The sequence below is a fragment of the Cherax quadricarinatus genome, chromosome 39 (genome assembly GCF_038502225.1).
Source record: "Cherax quadricarinatus isolate ZL_2023a chromosome 39, ASM3850222v1, whole genome shotgun sequence".
NCBI lineage: Eukaryota > Metazoa > Arthropoda > Malacostraca > Decapoda > Parastacidae > Cherax > Cherax quadricarinatus.
The window spans coordinates 16,863,273-16,881,351 of NC_091330.1; the positions used below are offsets into that span (position 1 = coordinate 16,863,273).

The 18,079-nt window shown below is 38.1% G+C and overlaps 1 protein-coding gene across 2 annotated transcripts in view; it reads right to left on the reverse strand.

Moving 5' to 3' along the window:
* Nucleotides 1-18,079, reverse strand: part of cbc (crowded by cid) — a 54,676-nt gene that overhangs the window by 23,811 nt on the left and 12,786 nt on the right. Inside the window, exons 2-8 of one of the 2 annotated variants that reach the window (XM_070092459.1) lie at nucleotides 16,019-16,135; nucleotides 15,304-15,465; nucleotides 14,934-15,168; nucleotides 13,500-13,670; nucleotides 9,538-9,725; nucleotides 6,229-6,448; nucleotides 5,950-6,040 (exon numbers count right to left, since the gene is read on the reverse strand). In XM_070092459.1, coding sequence (XP_069948560.1) covers nucleotides 5,950-6,040; nucleotides 6,229-6,448; nucleotides 9,538-9,725; nucleotides 13,500-13,670; nucleotides 14,934-15,168; nucleotides 15,304-15,465; nucleotides 16,019-16,120 — 1,169 coding nt within the window. In that variant the 5' untranslated portion in view covers nucleotides 16,121-16,135. The remainder of the gene's footprint in view (nucleotides 1-5,949; nucleotides 6,041-6,228; nucleotides 6,449-9,537; nucleotides 9,726-13,499; nucleotides 13,671-14,933; nucleotides 15,169-15,303; nucleotides 15,466-16,018; nucleotides 16,136-18,079) is intronic. The other variant, XM_070092458.1, reaches the window with a different exon arrangement.

The window sequence follows — 18,079 nt, forward strand, 5'->3', positions numbered from 1 at the left end:
TGTATATATTACTAAATGTAAAAGGAGAAACTTTCGTTTTTCCTTTTGGGCCACCCCGCCTCGGTGGGATACAGCCAGTGTGTTGAAAGAAAAGAAAATGTATGAAAGAGGGGAAGGTACCTAGGGATTGGCAGAGAGCATGTATAGTCCCTTTATATAAAGGGAAGGGGGACAAAAGATATTGTAAAAATTATAAAGGAATAGGTTTACTGAGTATACCAGGAAAAGTGTACGGTAGGGTTATACTGTAATTGAAAGAATTAGAGATAAGATTGTAGGATTGTGGATGAGCAAGGAGGTTTCAGAGTGGGTAGGGGATGTGTAGATCAAGTGTTTACATTGAAGCATATATGTGAAGTTTTTATTGCATTTATGGATTTAGAAAAGGAATATGATAGAGTGGATAGGGGAGCAATGTAATGTGGCAGATGTTGCAAGTATATGGAATAGGTGGTAAGTTACTAAATGCTGTAAAGAGTTTTTACGAGGATAGTGAGGCTCAGGTTAGGGTGTGTAGAAGAGAGGGAGACTACTTCCCGTAAAAGTAGGTCTTAGACAGGGATGTGTAATGTCACCATGGTTGTTTAATATATTTATAGATGTGGTTGTAAAAGAAGTAAATGCTATCGTGTTTGGGAGAGGGGTGGGATTAAATTATGGGGAATCAAATACAAAATGGGAATTGACACAGTTGCTTTTTGCTGATGATACTGTGCTTAAGGGAGATTCTACAGAAAAATTGCAAAGGTTAGTGGATGAGTTTGGGAGTGTGTGTAAAGGTAGAAAGTTGAAAGTGAACATAGAAAAGAGTAAGGTGATGAGGGTATCAAATGATTTAGATAAAGAAAAATTGGATATCAAATTGGGATGGGTGAGGAGTATGGAAGAAATGAATGCTTTCAGATACTTGGGAGTTGACATGTTGGCAGATGGATTTATGAAGGATGAGGCTAATCACAGAATTGATGAGGGAAAAAAGGTGAGTGGTGCATTGAGGTATATGTGGAGACAAAACATTATCTATGGAGGCAAAGAAGGGAATGTATGAAAGTATAGTAGTACCAACACTCTTATATGGGTGTGAAGCTTGGGTTGTGAATGCAGCAGCGAGGAGACGGTTGGAGGCAGTGGAGATGTCCTGTCTAAGGGCAATGTGTGGTGTAAATATTATGCAGAAAATTTGGAGTGTGGAAATTAGGAGGTGTGGAGTTAATAAAAGTATTAGAGGCCTGAAGAGGGGTTGTTGAGGTGGTTTGGTCATTTGGAGAGAATGGATCGAAGTAGAATGACATGGAGAGCATTTAAATCTGTATGGGAAGGAAGGTACAGTAGGGGCCGTTCTCGAAAAGGTTAGAAGAAAGGGGTAAGGGAGGTTTTGTGAGCGAGGGGCATGGACTTCCAGCAGGCGTGCATGAGCGTGTTCAATAGGAGTGAATGGAGACGAATGGTATTTGGGACCTGACGATCTGTTGGAGTGTGAGCAGGGTAATATTTAGTGAAGGGATTCAGGGAAACTGGTTATTTTTATATAACCAGAGTCGAGACCTGGAAATGGAAAGTACAATGCCTGCACTCTAAAGTAGGGGTTTCGGGATATTAGCAGTTTGGAGGGATATGTTGTGCATCTTTATACATATATGCTTCTAAACTGTTGTGTTCTGAGCACCTCTGCAAACACAGTGATTATGTGTAAGTGAGGTGAAAGTTTTGAATGATGATGAAAGCATTTTGTTTTTGGGGATTTTCTTTCTTTTTGGGTCACCCTGCCTCGGTGGGAGACGGCCGACTTGTTAAAAAAAAAAAAAAACTTAACCAGTATAATATCAGATTTATAAATATGGAGTCATTATGATTCTTAGAACATTTACTTTCTCCTAATTTTTTGGGGTTTAAAAAAGAATTTTTAAAGTTTGCTTTTCAGTCATTAACCCTTTGAGGGTTTTGGTCGTACTAGTACGTCTTACGCGTAGGGGTTTTTGTCGTACTAGTACGCATAAATTCTAGCGGCCTCAAATCTCACAGGAAAAGGCTGATAAGCCTAGATGTGAGAGAATGGGTCTGTGTGGTGGGTGTGCGCAGTAGGAAAAAAATCTGGTACCCAGTGGTGCATTGTGGGAATGCCATCATAGTACACAATTTCCACCATGCCTCGCGGTAAGAAGTTCCTCACTCCTCGGCGAATTGGGACACTTTTGTTCCCCAGTGACAGTTCTAATACAGATGGAAGTGACAGTGAAGATGAGTTTCAAGGTTCTGGTGAGGTTTTGACCGAAACTAATGACCATAATATGGGTAATAGTGAGGAAAACCCAGACAACCCACAGCCTTCCACCTCTGGTGCTGGGCCATCTTGTTCACGTTCAGTTGTACCAGAATCAAAGAGGAAACTCCTATTTTCCAAAATCCCAGACTCAGATGTGAGCATTGGTGATGATAGTGATAGTGATTATGAACTACAAGCTCTTCAAACTTGTTCCAAGAATGGAGGATGAGGAGGAGGCAGAGGAGGAGGAGGCAGAGGAGGAGGAGGCAAGAGGAGGAGGAGGCAAGAGGAGGAGGAGGCAAGAGGAGGAGGAGGCAGAGGAGGAGGAGGAAGAAGAAGAGGAGGAGGAGGAGGAGGAAGAAGAGGAGGAGGAGGAAGAAGAAGAGGAGGAGGAGGAAGAAGAAGAATACGTAATGATAACAATAATACATAATAATAATAATACATAATAATAATAATAGGTAATAATAAATGTTCACCCATGACAGTAACAAGATAAGGGGAGATAACATCTGATAAGTGCTGACATTTGATGAGGGTAAATGAGGGTAGAGCTGATGCCAAAAGATGAGATAAACATCTCCCTCCCTTTGTTTTTGCTGGTATACTAACATTTCTGTCTGTCTATTTGCCTGTCTGTCAAGCTCCCTGTCTATCCGTCTAGCTCTCTGTCTCAGAGAGCCACAAGACTGTGTCATCACTTTTACTCACATCTTCAAGCAGAGTATAGCACTTTGTCTGGGTTTCTTGGGTTATCCTAGGTAATTTATACTATGTATACTTGTATTTATGTGTACCTGTGAGACAGAGATAAAAAGACAGATAGAATGAGGGAGAAAGATAATTAGATAGAATGGAGGAAGGGAAGCAGCATCCGACCCCATTGTTTTGACAGGCGGGAGGGGGGAGTGAGTAATGAGACAATATGTCACTTTGACAGCTGCCGACTCCTGGTAATTTACACTATGGAGGAGAAGGAGAAGGAGGAAGAGTAGGGGGAAGAGGAAGAAGAGGAGAAGGAGGAAGAGGAAGAGTAGGAGGAAGAGGAATAAGAGGAAGAGGAGGAGGAAGAGGAATAGTAGGAGGAAGATTAGGGGGAAGAGGAGGAAGAGGAAGAAGAGGAGGAGGAGGAGGAGGAGGAAGAGTAGGAGGAAGAGGAAGAGTAGGAGGAAGAGGAAGAAGAGGAGGAGGAGGAAGAGGAGGAGGAGGAAGAGGAAGAGTAGGAGGAAGAGGAAGAGTATGAGGAAGAGTAGGGGGAAGAGGAGGAAGAGTAGGGGGAAGAGGAGGAAGAGGAAGAAGAGGAGGAGGAGGGTGGAACACTAGTACACTGGTACTGGTACACTAACATTTCTGTCTGTCTATTTGTCTGTCTGTCAAGCTCCCTGTCTATCTGTCTATCCGTCTAGCTCTCTGTCTCAGAGAGCCACAAGACTGTGTCATCACTTTTACTCACATCTTCAAGCAGAGTATAGCACTTTGTCTGGGTTTCTTGGGTTATCCTAGGTAATTTATACTATGTATACTTGTATTTATGTGTACCTGTGAGACAGAGGTAGACAGACAGATAGAAAGAGAGAGACAGATTGAAAGAGATAGAATGAGGGAGAAAGATAAAACACCATTGTGTATGACACCATGTTTCAGAGTTCCACAAGCTGCAGAACTAATAGGAATATGTTCAGTGACTGTATATTGGTATATATATTATAGAACAATAATAATAAACAATGTTTTGTATTGTTTGTTTTTGTAAACAAGTTTTGTAAACAATATATTGATAATTATGTTTGTGTGCTTATTGTGTTGTATACAACAAGTGTATATATGTACATTGCACCTTACTTTGGTCTCATAGGCCACATAAGTTATGTGAAAAAATAAAATAGTGAAAAAAACAACAAACCTTCAAATACAAGTAAACTAAAGTTTACCGGGTGAGCGGCAGTCGCCGCTGTTGCCATACGCGGCTCATTTTCTGCAAACTTCATGCATCCATATCTCCGTAAGTATTGATGGTAAATTTTTTTTGTTTATCCTATAATGTTTAGAAAAAAAAACTATTTTTTCATAAGAAAAAATAATTTTTTTTTTTTTGAAATTTGGCCGACCCTGAGAACGAGTTTCGGAGAGGGCCTGTCGACCCTCAAAGGGTTAAAGTGTAACTATAATAATTTTTTTGTCACTGAGATCAAAGCTAAAGAGCTCCTTACATGTCAGAAGAGTTCAAAGCTAAAACTATAAAAGAAATCCAGGTATTAAGTTTTATAAAGTTGAGTAACTTGGTAAAAGCTTACAATGAATTAACTAGCATTTGTAAATTAATTTTCATAGTTCCAGCAGCAACTGTATCTGAAAAACTCAAGTTCTTTGTTTTGAAATGAATTAAAACAAGTCTCCAGAAATTCTCATCAAGAAATTATTTAGCTTTGTCCTTCTATCAAATAACAAAAAAAAAAATTATTAAAAAATCTTCAGTGTAAGCCAAAATTTTACAGCAAAGTTACTGACTTTGCTCAAGGGTCAAACTGAATTCAACTGAACTATGACTAAGTCAAATAATATTTTATGTTACTACTTCTTATTTTATATGATAAATGAATTGATAAAAGTAAGTGCAGTACCTTTCTTCTTTCTTCCAACGCACCGGCCGTATCTCACTGAGGCGGAGTGGCCCAAAAGGAAAAATGAAAGAGTCTTCTTTTGCATTTAGTAATATATACAACAGTAGGGGCTACTAGCCCCTTATTCCTGGCATTTTAGTTGCCTCTTACAACACGCATGGCTTACAGAGGAAGAATTCTGTTTCACTTCCCCATGGAGAAAGTGCTGTAACTTTTTATATTATTTATACTTCAGTTTTATCAAGATACTGAAGTGACATTTGCTCACCCTTGCAAATTTTTCATGACATGCCACTGATAGCAACCACAAATAGAGAAACTTATTGATATTGTATACATAGGATCTCTCCATGAGGAAGTGGAACAGAATTCTTCCCCCTTAAGCTATGCGTGTTGTAAGAGGCGACTAAAATGCTGGAAGAAATGGGCTAGTAACCCCTTCTCCAGTGTATATTACTAAATTTAAAAAGGGAAACTTTTGTTTTTCTTTTTAGGCCAACTTGCCTCAGTGGGATACGGCCAGTTTGTTGAAAGAAGAAGATACACAATCTCCCTATGCGAGTGATGAATATCTTAATATACATGCGGCTAATGTACTCCAGTCAGTACATTTCCTTCAAACAATTTTTAGCTGTAATGAAAAAAAATTTGTTTACAAACAGCATTTACAATGTTATTGCTCTAAAGATATCAATGGACTGGACATCCATGATCTTTGTGTGTTGGTGTTGCTGCTATATACTGCACTATATTTTAAATAATCTCTTGATATAAAGGTATAAAGCAACAACACACCTTAGTGTGTTGTTGCTTTATACCTTCAATATACTTTTACCTTCATATGTTAATGTTGCTATATTCATTACAGTATGTGAAATAGTAATAGAATCCTCAAGTGTCTTGCAAAGGTGGAATCGTCCAGAAAATCAAGGGGTTTCCTAATACCCTAAAATTGAACTAAAGCCAACGTGAATGATATATTTTTCAAGCTTGTCATCTTCAAATTACCAAAACCTTTCAGAATTCTCTTCCCCAAAACACCATGCTTATTTTTTTCAAACTTACACACAAATAAATCCAGCAACATTGGATGTAAGCAGGTCCTTGGGTTCAGTAGCCAGACTGACAGCAAGCATATGATGCTTCAGCTTCACACCTGGAAATCATAAAAGATTAAACTCATGTCAGCACACTGTACTAATCATTATATTGCACAGTATAATGTACAAGTGGTTGTACCTGTTAGCTTCACTACATTATTAGTTTTTTGTGTGTTCTTAAAAATAATACAATGGAAATTCTAATGACAGAGACACAAGTATTCTCTGCTGTACGTATAGTCACCTGGTTCAACTGGTACAAGTTTAGTCATGTGGTCATCCACTTTCATATCTGCTGGCATGCAAGAGTCTGGCAGTGCTGGAGCACCAATCTTGTATATTGTAAGGTGACTCATCTTGACTTCAAAACTATGTGGGTGATACTTGGTATGAAGTCCATAATAATACTCCCGGATACGATCATCTCTGGCAGAAATTCTCATGGGTGGGGTCCTTTCAACAACCTGACAAAGAAGGATATTTAGAGTTTTTTTTTTTTTTTTTTTTAGCTCTCCTCACACACCCTGTTCATAAGCTGAGGCAAGGTGTTCTAAATCTTTCAACAGCACAATAAAGGGTGTGGACCTAAAATGAGAGCCCAGTCTACATAAAGCATTCACAGACGTAAGCTCAAGGAGGCAAGCTAGCTCAATCCATGTGTATGAGCTCATACTTATTTTATTTATTTATTTATTTATTTATTTATTTAGTAATTTTAGCATACATACAGAGGTACAAAAAAAATACAGGTAAGAGCAGCATGCCAAAGCCACTTATATGCATAGCATTATGGGCTGGCTTAAAATTAACTTAAGATTAACTAAGCAATGATGAAATCAGTGATAAAACATTATTGTAAACAGATAACTATAAAGCACAAATGAGTATTACAAAGACAGGTCATATGGTTGCATGCATTGCTGTACATTTAGTCGAATGGAGTATTCTGTTAGGTAGTGTATTTAAAAAATAACAAAGTTAGATTGGGTCCTAGGTTTAACATTTGTGTGATATAATTGTGAGTAACATTTAGGATATACAATTTATAAGGTTCAGTTATTCAGTATTTATTTGGTTTTGAGTGAGTAAGTGATCTTTGAGAAGAGACTTGAATTTATAAACAGGTAGTGTTTCTTTTATATTTACAGGTAATGAATTCCAGATTTTAGGGCCTTTTATGTGCATTGAGTTTTTGCATAGCGTGAGATGGACACGAGGAACATCAAAGAGTGATCTGTGCCTTGTGTTATGGTCATGTGTTCTGTTGAGGTTGGCAAGGAGATGTTTAAGGGGAGGGTTAATATCAGAGTTAAGTGTTCTATGTATGTAATAGGTGCAGTAATAAGTATGGATGTTTTGTATGGTGAGTAGGTTGAGTGTTTTGAATATTGGTGGAGTGTGCTGCCTGTAGTGAGAATTTGTTATCATTCTAACTGCAGCCTTTTGTTGGGTAATTAGTGGTCTGAGATGGTTAATTGTTGTTGAGCCCCATGTACAAATTCCATAGGTGAGATAGGGGTAAATAAGAGAGTGATAAAGGGCCAGGAGGGCTGACTGTGGAACATAGTACCGTATCTTCGATAGTATGCCTACAGTCTTGGAAATTTTCTTAGAAATTTGTTGTATATGTGTATGAAATTTGAGTCTATTATCAAGGTGGATTCCTAAGAATTTTCCCTCTGTTAGCTTTGTGATAGATGATCCGTTTATCGTTATGTTAAGAGGTACATCTGTAGCTCTGTTACCAAACTGAATGAAGTAGGTTTTGTCAATGTTTAGTGTAAGTTTGTTAGTCCTCATCCAGGTAGATATTTCCTGTAATGCAGTGTTTACAGTATTGGCTAGCGTGACTGGGCTCGGGTGAGAGAAGACGTATGTAGTGTCATCTGCAAATAGTGTGGGTTTGAGTAATTGCGAAGCATTTGGTAGGTCATTTATGTATAGGAGAAAGAGAAGAGGGCCAAGGACACTTCCCTGTGGGACACCAACTGTAATTGGTTGTGCGGAAGAGCTTGCCCCATTTGCGTACACATATTGGCTTCTGTTGCTGAGGTATGACTTGAGGTAGTTGAGGGAGTGCCCTCTAATACCATAGTGTGACAATTTTACGTGGAGCAAGTCATGGTCAACTGTATCAAAAGCTTTACGTAAGTCAATGAAGATCCCCAGTGGGACTTCTTTTTTCTCTATTGCAGTGTATATATGTTCTAGCATGTGTATAATAGCATCATTAGTATTTTTATTAGGCCTGAATCCAAATTGGCAGGGGTTGAGAATGTTTTGGGAGATGAGGTAGGAGTAGATTCGTTTATGAATTAATTTTTCGAAGATTTTTGAGAGAGGGTGTAAATTGGATATTGGTCTATAGTTATTCAACTCTGTTTGGTCTCCTCCTTTATGGATCGGGGTGACCCTTGCTATTTTGAGAGCTGTAGGGAAGGTGGAGGATTCAATGGATTTGTTAAAGAGTGTTGCAATGATTGGTGATAGTACTTGTGACACTTTTTTGTATATAAAGGGTGGTAAGGTATTTAAATCTCCTGCCTTGTTTTTTAGTGCGTTGATAATAATGGAGACTTCGTATGGGTTAGTCGGAGCTAGGAACAGTGTGTTCGGGTAGTTGCCAGTGAGGTAGTCATTTGGTGGGGTATCTGAGCTTGGGATTTTATTGGCAAGGTTTTGTCCTATAGTGGAGAAGAAATCATTGAGTCTGTTTGCTGTTTCTGTTGGTGGGAGTTGGGGTTCATCTGATTTTGCTAATTTTATTTCGCTATTTCGTGATATCTTTTTTGTTCCCAGAATTTCTGATAGGGTCTTCCAGGTCTTTTTTATATCACCTCATAAGTTGGATAATATGTTATCATAATACAATTTTTTGCCCTTCTTATCAGGCTGGTTAGGATTGACGAGTAACGTTTTGTTTGGTCTCTGGTTATGTGACCCATTCTGTACTGTTTTTCATATCGGTGTTTTGTATTTATGGATTTGAGAATGCTGGGTGTTAGCCAGGGACTGTTCAGTCTCTTAGCTGTCATCTGTTTAGTTTTTTTAGGGCAGTGCTTGTTATAGAGGTATTGGGTCTTTTTTAGAAAATTATTAAAACATTCGTCAATATCTGTATAGATTTCTAGCTCAGTGTGCCAGTCAATGTTTGTTACTGCTGTTGTGAAGTTATTAATGGCTGCCTCATTGTGAAGTCTGAAGGTGACTTTAGTAGTGTCTTGGGGTATTTTACCAAGAGTTGTTATGAGGAAAGTAGGGTAGTGGTCTGTGGTATTATCTGTAATTATGCCTGATTTAGTAAATATTGGCAAATTTCAGAATGTATCTATTTTGATTACTTTTAATCAAATGCATTGATGTTTGGTATTACAAAAACAATTATAAGTTCTATTCAACTAATTAATAAAACAACAATTATATTATAAAATCTATTATCTTTACTGGATACGTCCTCATCCAAAACACCATCCATTCCCTTTAACTTTTTAAGAGAATGACTACTGTATGATTAAAAAAAAAAATAAGTAATGAAAAGAATACATTAACTAACCCCTCCACTCTTTGGTAGGAAGACAATCTTGATGAAAGGAATATCACGTACAAGTTCATTGTATAATCTCTCTTGGTCAAGAACAATGATGACATCAACTTCAAATGCCTGAGCAACGTGTGTCAAGCTCTTGTAGCCTTCATCTTTAACCCAGCCACAAGTGTTGATAATAACTCCAGAAGCTGCTACTACAAAAAACAAGAAAAAGGAATTAGCAATCATAATTACTATAAAAAACATAATCATGAATAATAAGCAGAGTATGGAAGAAACTTTAAGAATACAGTGGACCCCCGCATAACGATCACCTCCGAATGCGACCAATTATGTAAGTGTATTTATGTAAGTGCGTTTGTACATGTATGTTTGGGGGTCTGAAATGGACTAATCTACTTCACAATATTCCTTATGGGAACAAATTAGGTCAGTACTGGCTCCTGAACATACTTCTGGAGTGAAAAAATATCGTTAACCGGGGGTCCACTGTACTTTTTCAAATGTGCACTTACAGGGTTTTTTCAGTGTCAACTATAGATGTCCCTCATTTTTACACTGTAAATGCATTCCAAGTCAATGGCAACTATACTATTCTTAATCAGGCCTTAAACTATTAATTTTGCATAAGAAGATTGAATGAATAATGGTGAATGTGTTATCTCTTTTTTGGATCAATCTACCTCAACGGGAGATGGCCGGTGCATTAAAAAAAAAAAAAAAACAGACTCTTCAGTGTGTCTTGAATACCATTTTGAATACATGTGGTAAATGTAAAAACAAAACAAATTAGCAAAAGAAATACAGGTGGAGATATTGCAGTTGGAGGGGCATCTGAACTGTAGTATTGGCAAGCCTCTGGCAAGACAGTGATAGAGTGAGCAATGATGAAAGTGTTTCTCTTATTTTGGGTCACCCTACCTTGGTGGGAGATGGCCAGTGTGAATTTGCAAAAAATGAGAGAACATGTATACATCTCAGGAATGGTATGCAAACACTTGGTGTGAAGCAAACCTTTATTATAGATATCTATAATTAAAGGATTGTTCTGCAATGAGTGCATTTACCATACCTGTCAACAGTATCTGCCATCCTTCACTCAGGAATCACTGTATCAGATTATCTGCTACACCACCAGATTTAGACCACCTCACTGCTTTTAGCCCAGTCTTGCCTCCTTTCCCCAATCAATGTTCCAATTTATTCTCCTTAACCCTTTGAGTGGATGTCATATAGATTTGCATTATTGATGCCAGGGATCCCTCAAGTAGCTCTACATTTGGAGAACAGTTCCCTGTGATAAGCAGTGAGCAGTAAATTTTGGCCCACATACGAGAATGGCTCTGCACGGCGAGTGTATACAGTATAAAAAAAATAGCAACTTGGTGTCTTCTTGGTTTTTATGGCTTACTGACTGATTCTTGATATCTTTTGATAGAATGGAAGATATACTACTAAATTTGTTAGTTTTCAGGACTAGAAGTAACTTAAAATTGGGATCTAAGTAAAAGAAATATTAAATTTTTGCCAATTTCCCTTGAAAAGAGATAGGTCTCTTACATCCCCTCCCCCCAGTCTGTTTTGTGGCTTTTTAATAGGTCCTGATTTAATTACAGCCTCTCCTCACTTAACGACCGAGTTCCATTCCTAAGACCACGTCGTTAAACAAATTCATCACTAAGTGAGGATCATACTATAATGGTACCAAGTTTGTCTCAACCATCTTTGATATTGTTTCTGTCACCTTTGCACCATTTATAACATTTCTGGTATATTTTTAAATGTTGATAGAATAGTGTGCTGTATATTGAAATAAACAGAATAGAGGAAATCAGCTTTAATATACATTATTTAGGTACGAATACTGGTCAGAGAGCCCGTCATAAGTCCAAGGCGTCGGTAAACAAGTACGTCGCTAAGTAAGGAGAGGCTATTGGGATGCTATAAACCATGACCAATCATTCCTGGTTATGTTTTATCTAACAGGGAAAATCCTCAACTTCTGTGATTATGAATTCAAAATTGATAGCAAGAATGTGGCTGAATCGAGCAATGAAACTGGCTTAAATAGGAATCAGAGTGAGAGAAAACACCAGGGCATAAATTGTGCCCAGATCACTAACTTGTGCCTGCATAATTCCATAACTTTTCTATCAAATTTTGCACTGTTGGCATCATTACCTTCAGAAAAAGATTCTCTATCATTTCAGAAGTTTTTTAACCCTTTGACTGTCACAACCCCAATTCTGAAACTGTCTCAGTGTCGCAAAATATTCGGGAAAAAAAAAATTTTCTTACCAAAATGTTAAGATTAACTTGCTGATTGTTTTAAGCCCCCCCCCCACCCCACCCCCAAAAAAAATTGCGTGTGGCAACAGCGGTGAATGCCACTCACCCGGTAAAATTATTTTTACTTTCATTCAAAGGTTTCTTGTGTATTTTCCAATATTTTACTTTTTCAATTAACTTACGTGGCCTGTGAGACCAAATGGTGCAATGTACATATATACACTTGTTGTATGGAACACAATAACTGCACAAACATTATCATTATATTGTTTACAAAACTTGTTTACACAAACCAACAATACAAAAAGTTGTTTATTACTATTGTTCTATAATATATATAAAAATGTACAGTCACTGGACACTTTCCTAGAAGTGCTGCAGCTTGTAGAACTCTTTGAACATGGTGTTATACACAGTCCTGTTTTACACTCCTCACACATAAAATGAGTGTCTCTGCATTTTTGTTGGCAGGTTGTTGTGGTTGTGGAAGTTGTTGTGGTTGTGCAGGTTGCTGTGGTTGTGAAAGTTGTTGTTGCTGTGGTTGTGAAAGTTGTTGCTGTGGTTGTGAAAGTTGTTGTTGCTGTGGTTGTGCAGGTTGTTGTGGTTGTGAAGGTTATTGTGGTGTGTGAGTGGTTGAAGCTGGCCTTTCTGTGCATGTGCTGAGTCATGTACCCAGGCTACCAGCCTGGTTACATAACATAGCATTATACCACCACCTGCTACTGCATGTATATACCATCCCAATTGTAACATTACCCATACCTTCCTTCCTTACATCTTCTTTCCTTCCTTCCTTCCTCTCATCTCTTCCTTCCTTCCTTCCTCCCTTTCTTTCTTTCTTAATTCCTTCCTTCCTTCCTTTCTTCCTTCCTTCCTCCCTTTCTTCCTTCTTTCCTTTCTTCCTTCCTTACTTTTCTTCCTTCCTTCCTTCCTTCTGGTATCCTGGGCATTGCTTTCGGTCACAAACTCCTCAAAACCATGAAATTCATCTTCACTGACCAGATTCGCCGGGGAGTCAGATATTTCTTACCACTAGGCATGCTGAACAAGGACTACTGAAATGGCATTCCCACAATGCACCACTGACTCCCTGACTTTTTTTATACTGCACACACTGACCATGGAGACCCATTCTCTCACATGTGGGCCTACCAGCTTTCTCCCGCTTGATTTGAAGCCGCTAGAATTTTGGCGTATTAATACGTCAAAAACGTTGGCTCATAAGACGTATGTATACGGTCAAAACAGTCAAAGGGTTAAATGTGGACACAGAACAATATTAATTTCAGGGGTCTGGACATAGAAAGGGTTAAGATTAACACCTGCTCAATGTCTGAGTTATGTGGACACTACCACCAAAATACTAGGTGGAACAGAAGCACGGCCTTTGACAGTATTTCCATCATGTGTTCAAGTAGGTCAAACTTAAGCTATTTGCCATGAAAGGATATAACAAAAATGGTATATTGCAAGTTCACTGTTGACAGGGAGGGGTGTATAGGCTATCCTAGGAAATATATCCACAATAGCATACTCTTATTTAGTTCCTGAAAACTGGGTTATAATGAAAATAAGCTGGGTCAGGGTGTCCCAAGGTTATCAGAATTGAGGGTATCCATCTATATTTTTTTCACAACAATATCTACCAAAAAATATACAATGTTCACAACATATGTTACCTTTTCTATTGCCAACCATTTTGTCTTGAACTGTGGCTGCCATTCTAGACACCAGGATGTTGTAAAATGTCAAATTGGCTAGTGGGACTAAGTGTCCAAAGTTGTAGACCAAGGGAGCCTCCTGAGAGAAGCCTTCACCTACTGAGGCAGCACGCTCAACCAGTATAGCCCCTAAAAAGATAAAAATTATAGTTTATATTTAATTTATATTTCAATCTCAATGTTCAGGTGATAAGTCTCCATACATCCAGCTTGGCCTAGAAGGGCCACAGCAATTCTCTCCACACACACTTCCATGTCAACCAGCAACATGAATTAAAATGTAATTTATAGATTTCCATGTACTACTATGTACTGTATTACAATATTTTAAAAAATTATGCATTTGGCATTTTTAGCAGTGTCTGGAATGCAACCTTATTCTCCCATGTCTTATTCACTTTACAGAACATTGTTTTACATACGATGAAGGTTTTCACGAATACATCCATAGTATTATGAGCGTTTGTTGTACGTACTTAACTAATGCAGTAATACTGTACAGCCTCTCCTCACATAACAATGGAGTTACATTCCTTATACCACGTCAGTAAACAAATTCATCGCTAAACGAGGAGCACTACGTATAATGGTAGTGGGTTTACGTCAACCATCTTTGATAATGCTTTAATGTCACCCTTGCACCATTTATAACATTTTTAGTATATTTTTAAATATTTATACAGTAGTGTACTGTATACAGCCTCTCCTCACTTAGCAAAGTACTCGTTTACCGATGCCTTGGACTTACGACGGGCTCTCTGACCAGTATTCACACCTAAATAATGTATATTAGAGCTGATTTCCTCTATTCTGTTTATTTCAATATACATGTACTACAGTACACTACTGTATAAACATTTAAAAATATACCAGAAATGTTATAAATGGTGCAAAGGTGACATTAAAACAATATGAAAGATGGTTGACACAAACTCACTACCATTATAGTATGTTCCTCACTTGGCGATGAATTTCTTTAACCCGTAAACGGTCCAAACGTATATACACGTTTTTTCAACATTTGAAAGTATGTAAAAAAAGTAGATCTTCTTTTTGTTTTTCTACATTTGAAAATATGTAAAAAACTTAGATCTGCTTTTGTAGCACTACACATCTGCTTGGACCGTTTACGGGTTAACAACGTGGTCTCAGGAACAGAACTCCTTTGTTAAGTGAGGAGAGGCTGTATTGTAATAAACAGAACAGAAGAAATCAGCTCTAATATACAATATTTAAGTATGCATACTGGTCAGAGAGCCCGTCGTAAGTCCGAGTCGTTGGTAAACGAGTACGTTGCTAAATGAGGAGAGGCTGAATGTGTAGAACAAACTCATATCAAGTGACCTCTGATTACACCTTTGAAAACCCATTATATTTTACCGTATAACTTACCTATAGTGCCTGGAATAGCAATAGATCCTTGACCAACATCCAAATCCACGAAGATGGGTCTGCGTCCCATACGCACAGCATAGTTTAGAAGAATTCGGCACAGGGTTGATTTTCCTACATCTCCAGGTCCCACAATCATTGTAACTGGCCCTCTAGTGTCTTCTCCACGATTCAATCCTTCATCAGCATGTTTTCGTAATCGTTCTAAACACGCATGCGTATTTAAATACATAACCTGCCATATAAAAGCATGACAAAAATTTTTAAAACATACTGATGCTTATCTATTACAGTGTATCATTTCTTCAATAGATATTATATCACTAGATTGTACAGTACTTTGATACAGAAAATGCAGTACAATACTAACCATTGGAGTTTCTTTTGCAATGTATGTACCTTCTGTATTTCCTGTGAGCTTGAGAGTACAACCATGCCAGGTATACACAGCAGCCTTGGCACCGGAGAAGAAAGTATAAGGCTTGTCTGGTGCCAGCTCTGTTCCAAACACTTCTGCTTTTCCACTTAATAACTGTTAATGTCAAAAAAAAAAAAAAAAAAATCAGCGGATGCCTGCAGTACCAGCACTTGGAAATTACCTATTAAATGATAACAAGCCATACTTGGTTGAACATCAAGTGTAATTTTTTTTTACATACCATTATTTGAATAATTAATACAGCATTATTTATAAACATTATGGTTAAGAGAGAAAACAAGAAAAAATATATGTCTACACTCATTTACGTAGGTGCCATATTGAGTTTTTCATTTACTGTAAAGCACAATTTTAAAATTAACTAAATAAATTTTTGGATAATGTTTTACAAATATAAAGTCCTATGTGTGTGTGCCTTTGGCAAAAAATATAATAGTTTTGTGTCTATCCAAATTGTGTCTTACTATACCATGCCCATTTTGATTTTCAAAAACGGTATAGATAAGTTTATGTAATGCACTGCTCCTCAGCACTCATTGTTTGTTAATTCTGTGCTCAATTTGTGTTTTCTGCCACCCATTCTTTGAATACAGTATCAAAAATCTTTCTGTAAAACAAAATGTAATAATACCTACTAAAATCTTACCTTCAAGTCAACAGTCTCTTTTTTTCCTTCAACTTCAAAACGAAGTTCACAGTCTGGTTCTAACTTGAATTCTTTTTCAGTCATTTTGCCTTGAATCGTCATCAACACTACTGACAACTGCAGGAAAAAACAAAAAGTTGTGTGTCTAAAAATATGTTTGAACATTTCCTTACAAAACTTTATCACTAATGACACCATCTGTACTCATAAACAGTTACCCAAGGTTCACTATCAAAGTTAACTTAAAGTTAAATTAGACCAATCATTGTATTTGATAACCTTATGTTCAAACAGCTTTGTTATGTTAATCTTAGCATTCACATCATATCCCTTTAGTTAAACAATGTGAAGTACAATAATTTTAGGTTGGTTGTAGTCACATAATTTTTTTTAAGTAGTTTTAGCATTAGTCTGCCAGAACTGCTTTGCATAACTATGGACTATTTCATGTGAAAAACTACTAATGTTAAACCTCTGTAACACAAATGTATCTCCTTGGAAAATAAAAGTTTTAGTTGTTATATTTATTTATTACTGTATGACTTTGTTCCACTGGTATACTAGTTTTCCTCAAGAAGGGGAAGGTGGTAGTGGTAGGGGAGGGTGGTAGTGATGGTGGTAAAGGATGGTAGTGATGGTGGTAAAGGATGGTAGTGATGGTGGTAGAGGGTGGTACTGATGGTGGTAGAGGGTGGTAGTGATGGTGGTAGAGGGTAGTGGTGATAGTGGTAGAGATAACCCCCCCTCCCTTCCCCTCCTCACCATCTTCCATATGCCAACAAGAATCTTCAATAAATGTAACAGTGATTTAAATGATGGCATCTGGAAGATAGTGAGGAGTGAGAGAGCACTTTAGGTAACAAGTCTTCATCTGGGGTTACTTCCCTTCTTTAAGATTTCCCTAAAATGGGACATGGTTCTGTCACTGAACTTGTTGCAGAGATGTCTTGTTTCAGCTTGCTCAAGGTGATATTTTTCAGCAAATGCCTGCACCCTATTCCACACTGCACAAATCTCCTTAATCTCTGAAGAAGGCAATATCCACCATCCACCACCATCCACAGCCATCCACCAATACTATCCACCACCACCATCCCCAATCACCACCATGGTAGTTTATTTCACAGTCACACTTAATAAACATGCACCAAACACAATGAATTAATTGTGAAATGTTTAAATGAGCACGCAGGTTAGTGTTCACTCAAGCATAAACAAAGCCAGACTGGCTCACGACACCTCCACGAGGAAGCGGGACAGAGCGAGCAGGTGGACAGGTCCGGTACCCGATGGTTCGAAAGACAGGGCACGTTTGATAGGACAAAACTGGTTAAAAAAAAAAGCAGTCGAAACTCAAATCGTTCGATAGTCGATACGTTTGAAACTCGGGGTTCCATTGTATATAATGTGTGGGTGGGTTGGCAAGATGGGGTTACGATACCTAAAACACTATTCGATACCTACCTACCCTACTAGTCACCTTGCACCCTATATTAAGACCATTAAGACTACAAATATTTTAAGGTAAGTAATGAGTGTACACTATATGCATTTTATCGCTCTAGGGCTCTTTAAATCGAAGTATATTACGTGTGGGTGGGGTGGGTTGGGGTGGCCTGGCTGGCTACCAGTCCTCCCACACCTAACGTCTTAAAATAAACATTACTCACTGCTCACTCTACACTGGGACTACAAACCTAACCTGCTGTATAAGTGGGACCCTACTGTATATTAGAGCTGATTTCCTCTATTCTGTTTATTACAATACATATATAATAAACTACTGGAGTATACCTGGAAAAGGTTTTGGGGTTCAATGCCCTGCAGCCCGGTCTGTGACCAGGCCTCATGGTGGATCAGGACCTGATCATCCAGGCTGTTACTGCCGGCCACACCCAACCTGATGTATGAACCACAGCCCAGCTGGTCAGGTAATGACTAAGTACCTGTCCAGTGTCTTCTTGAAGACAGTCAGGGGTCTACTGGTAATCTCCCTTATGTATGCTGGGAGGCAGGTGAATACTCTTGGGCCCCTGACACTTACTGTGTTGTCTCTTATCA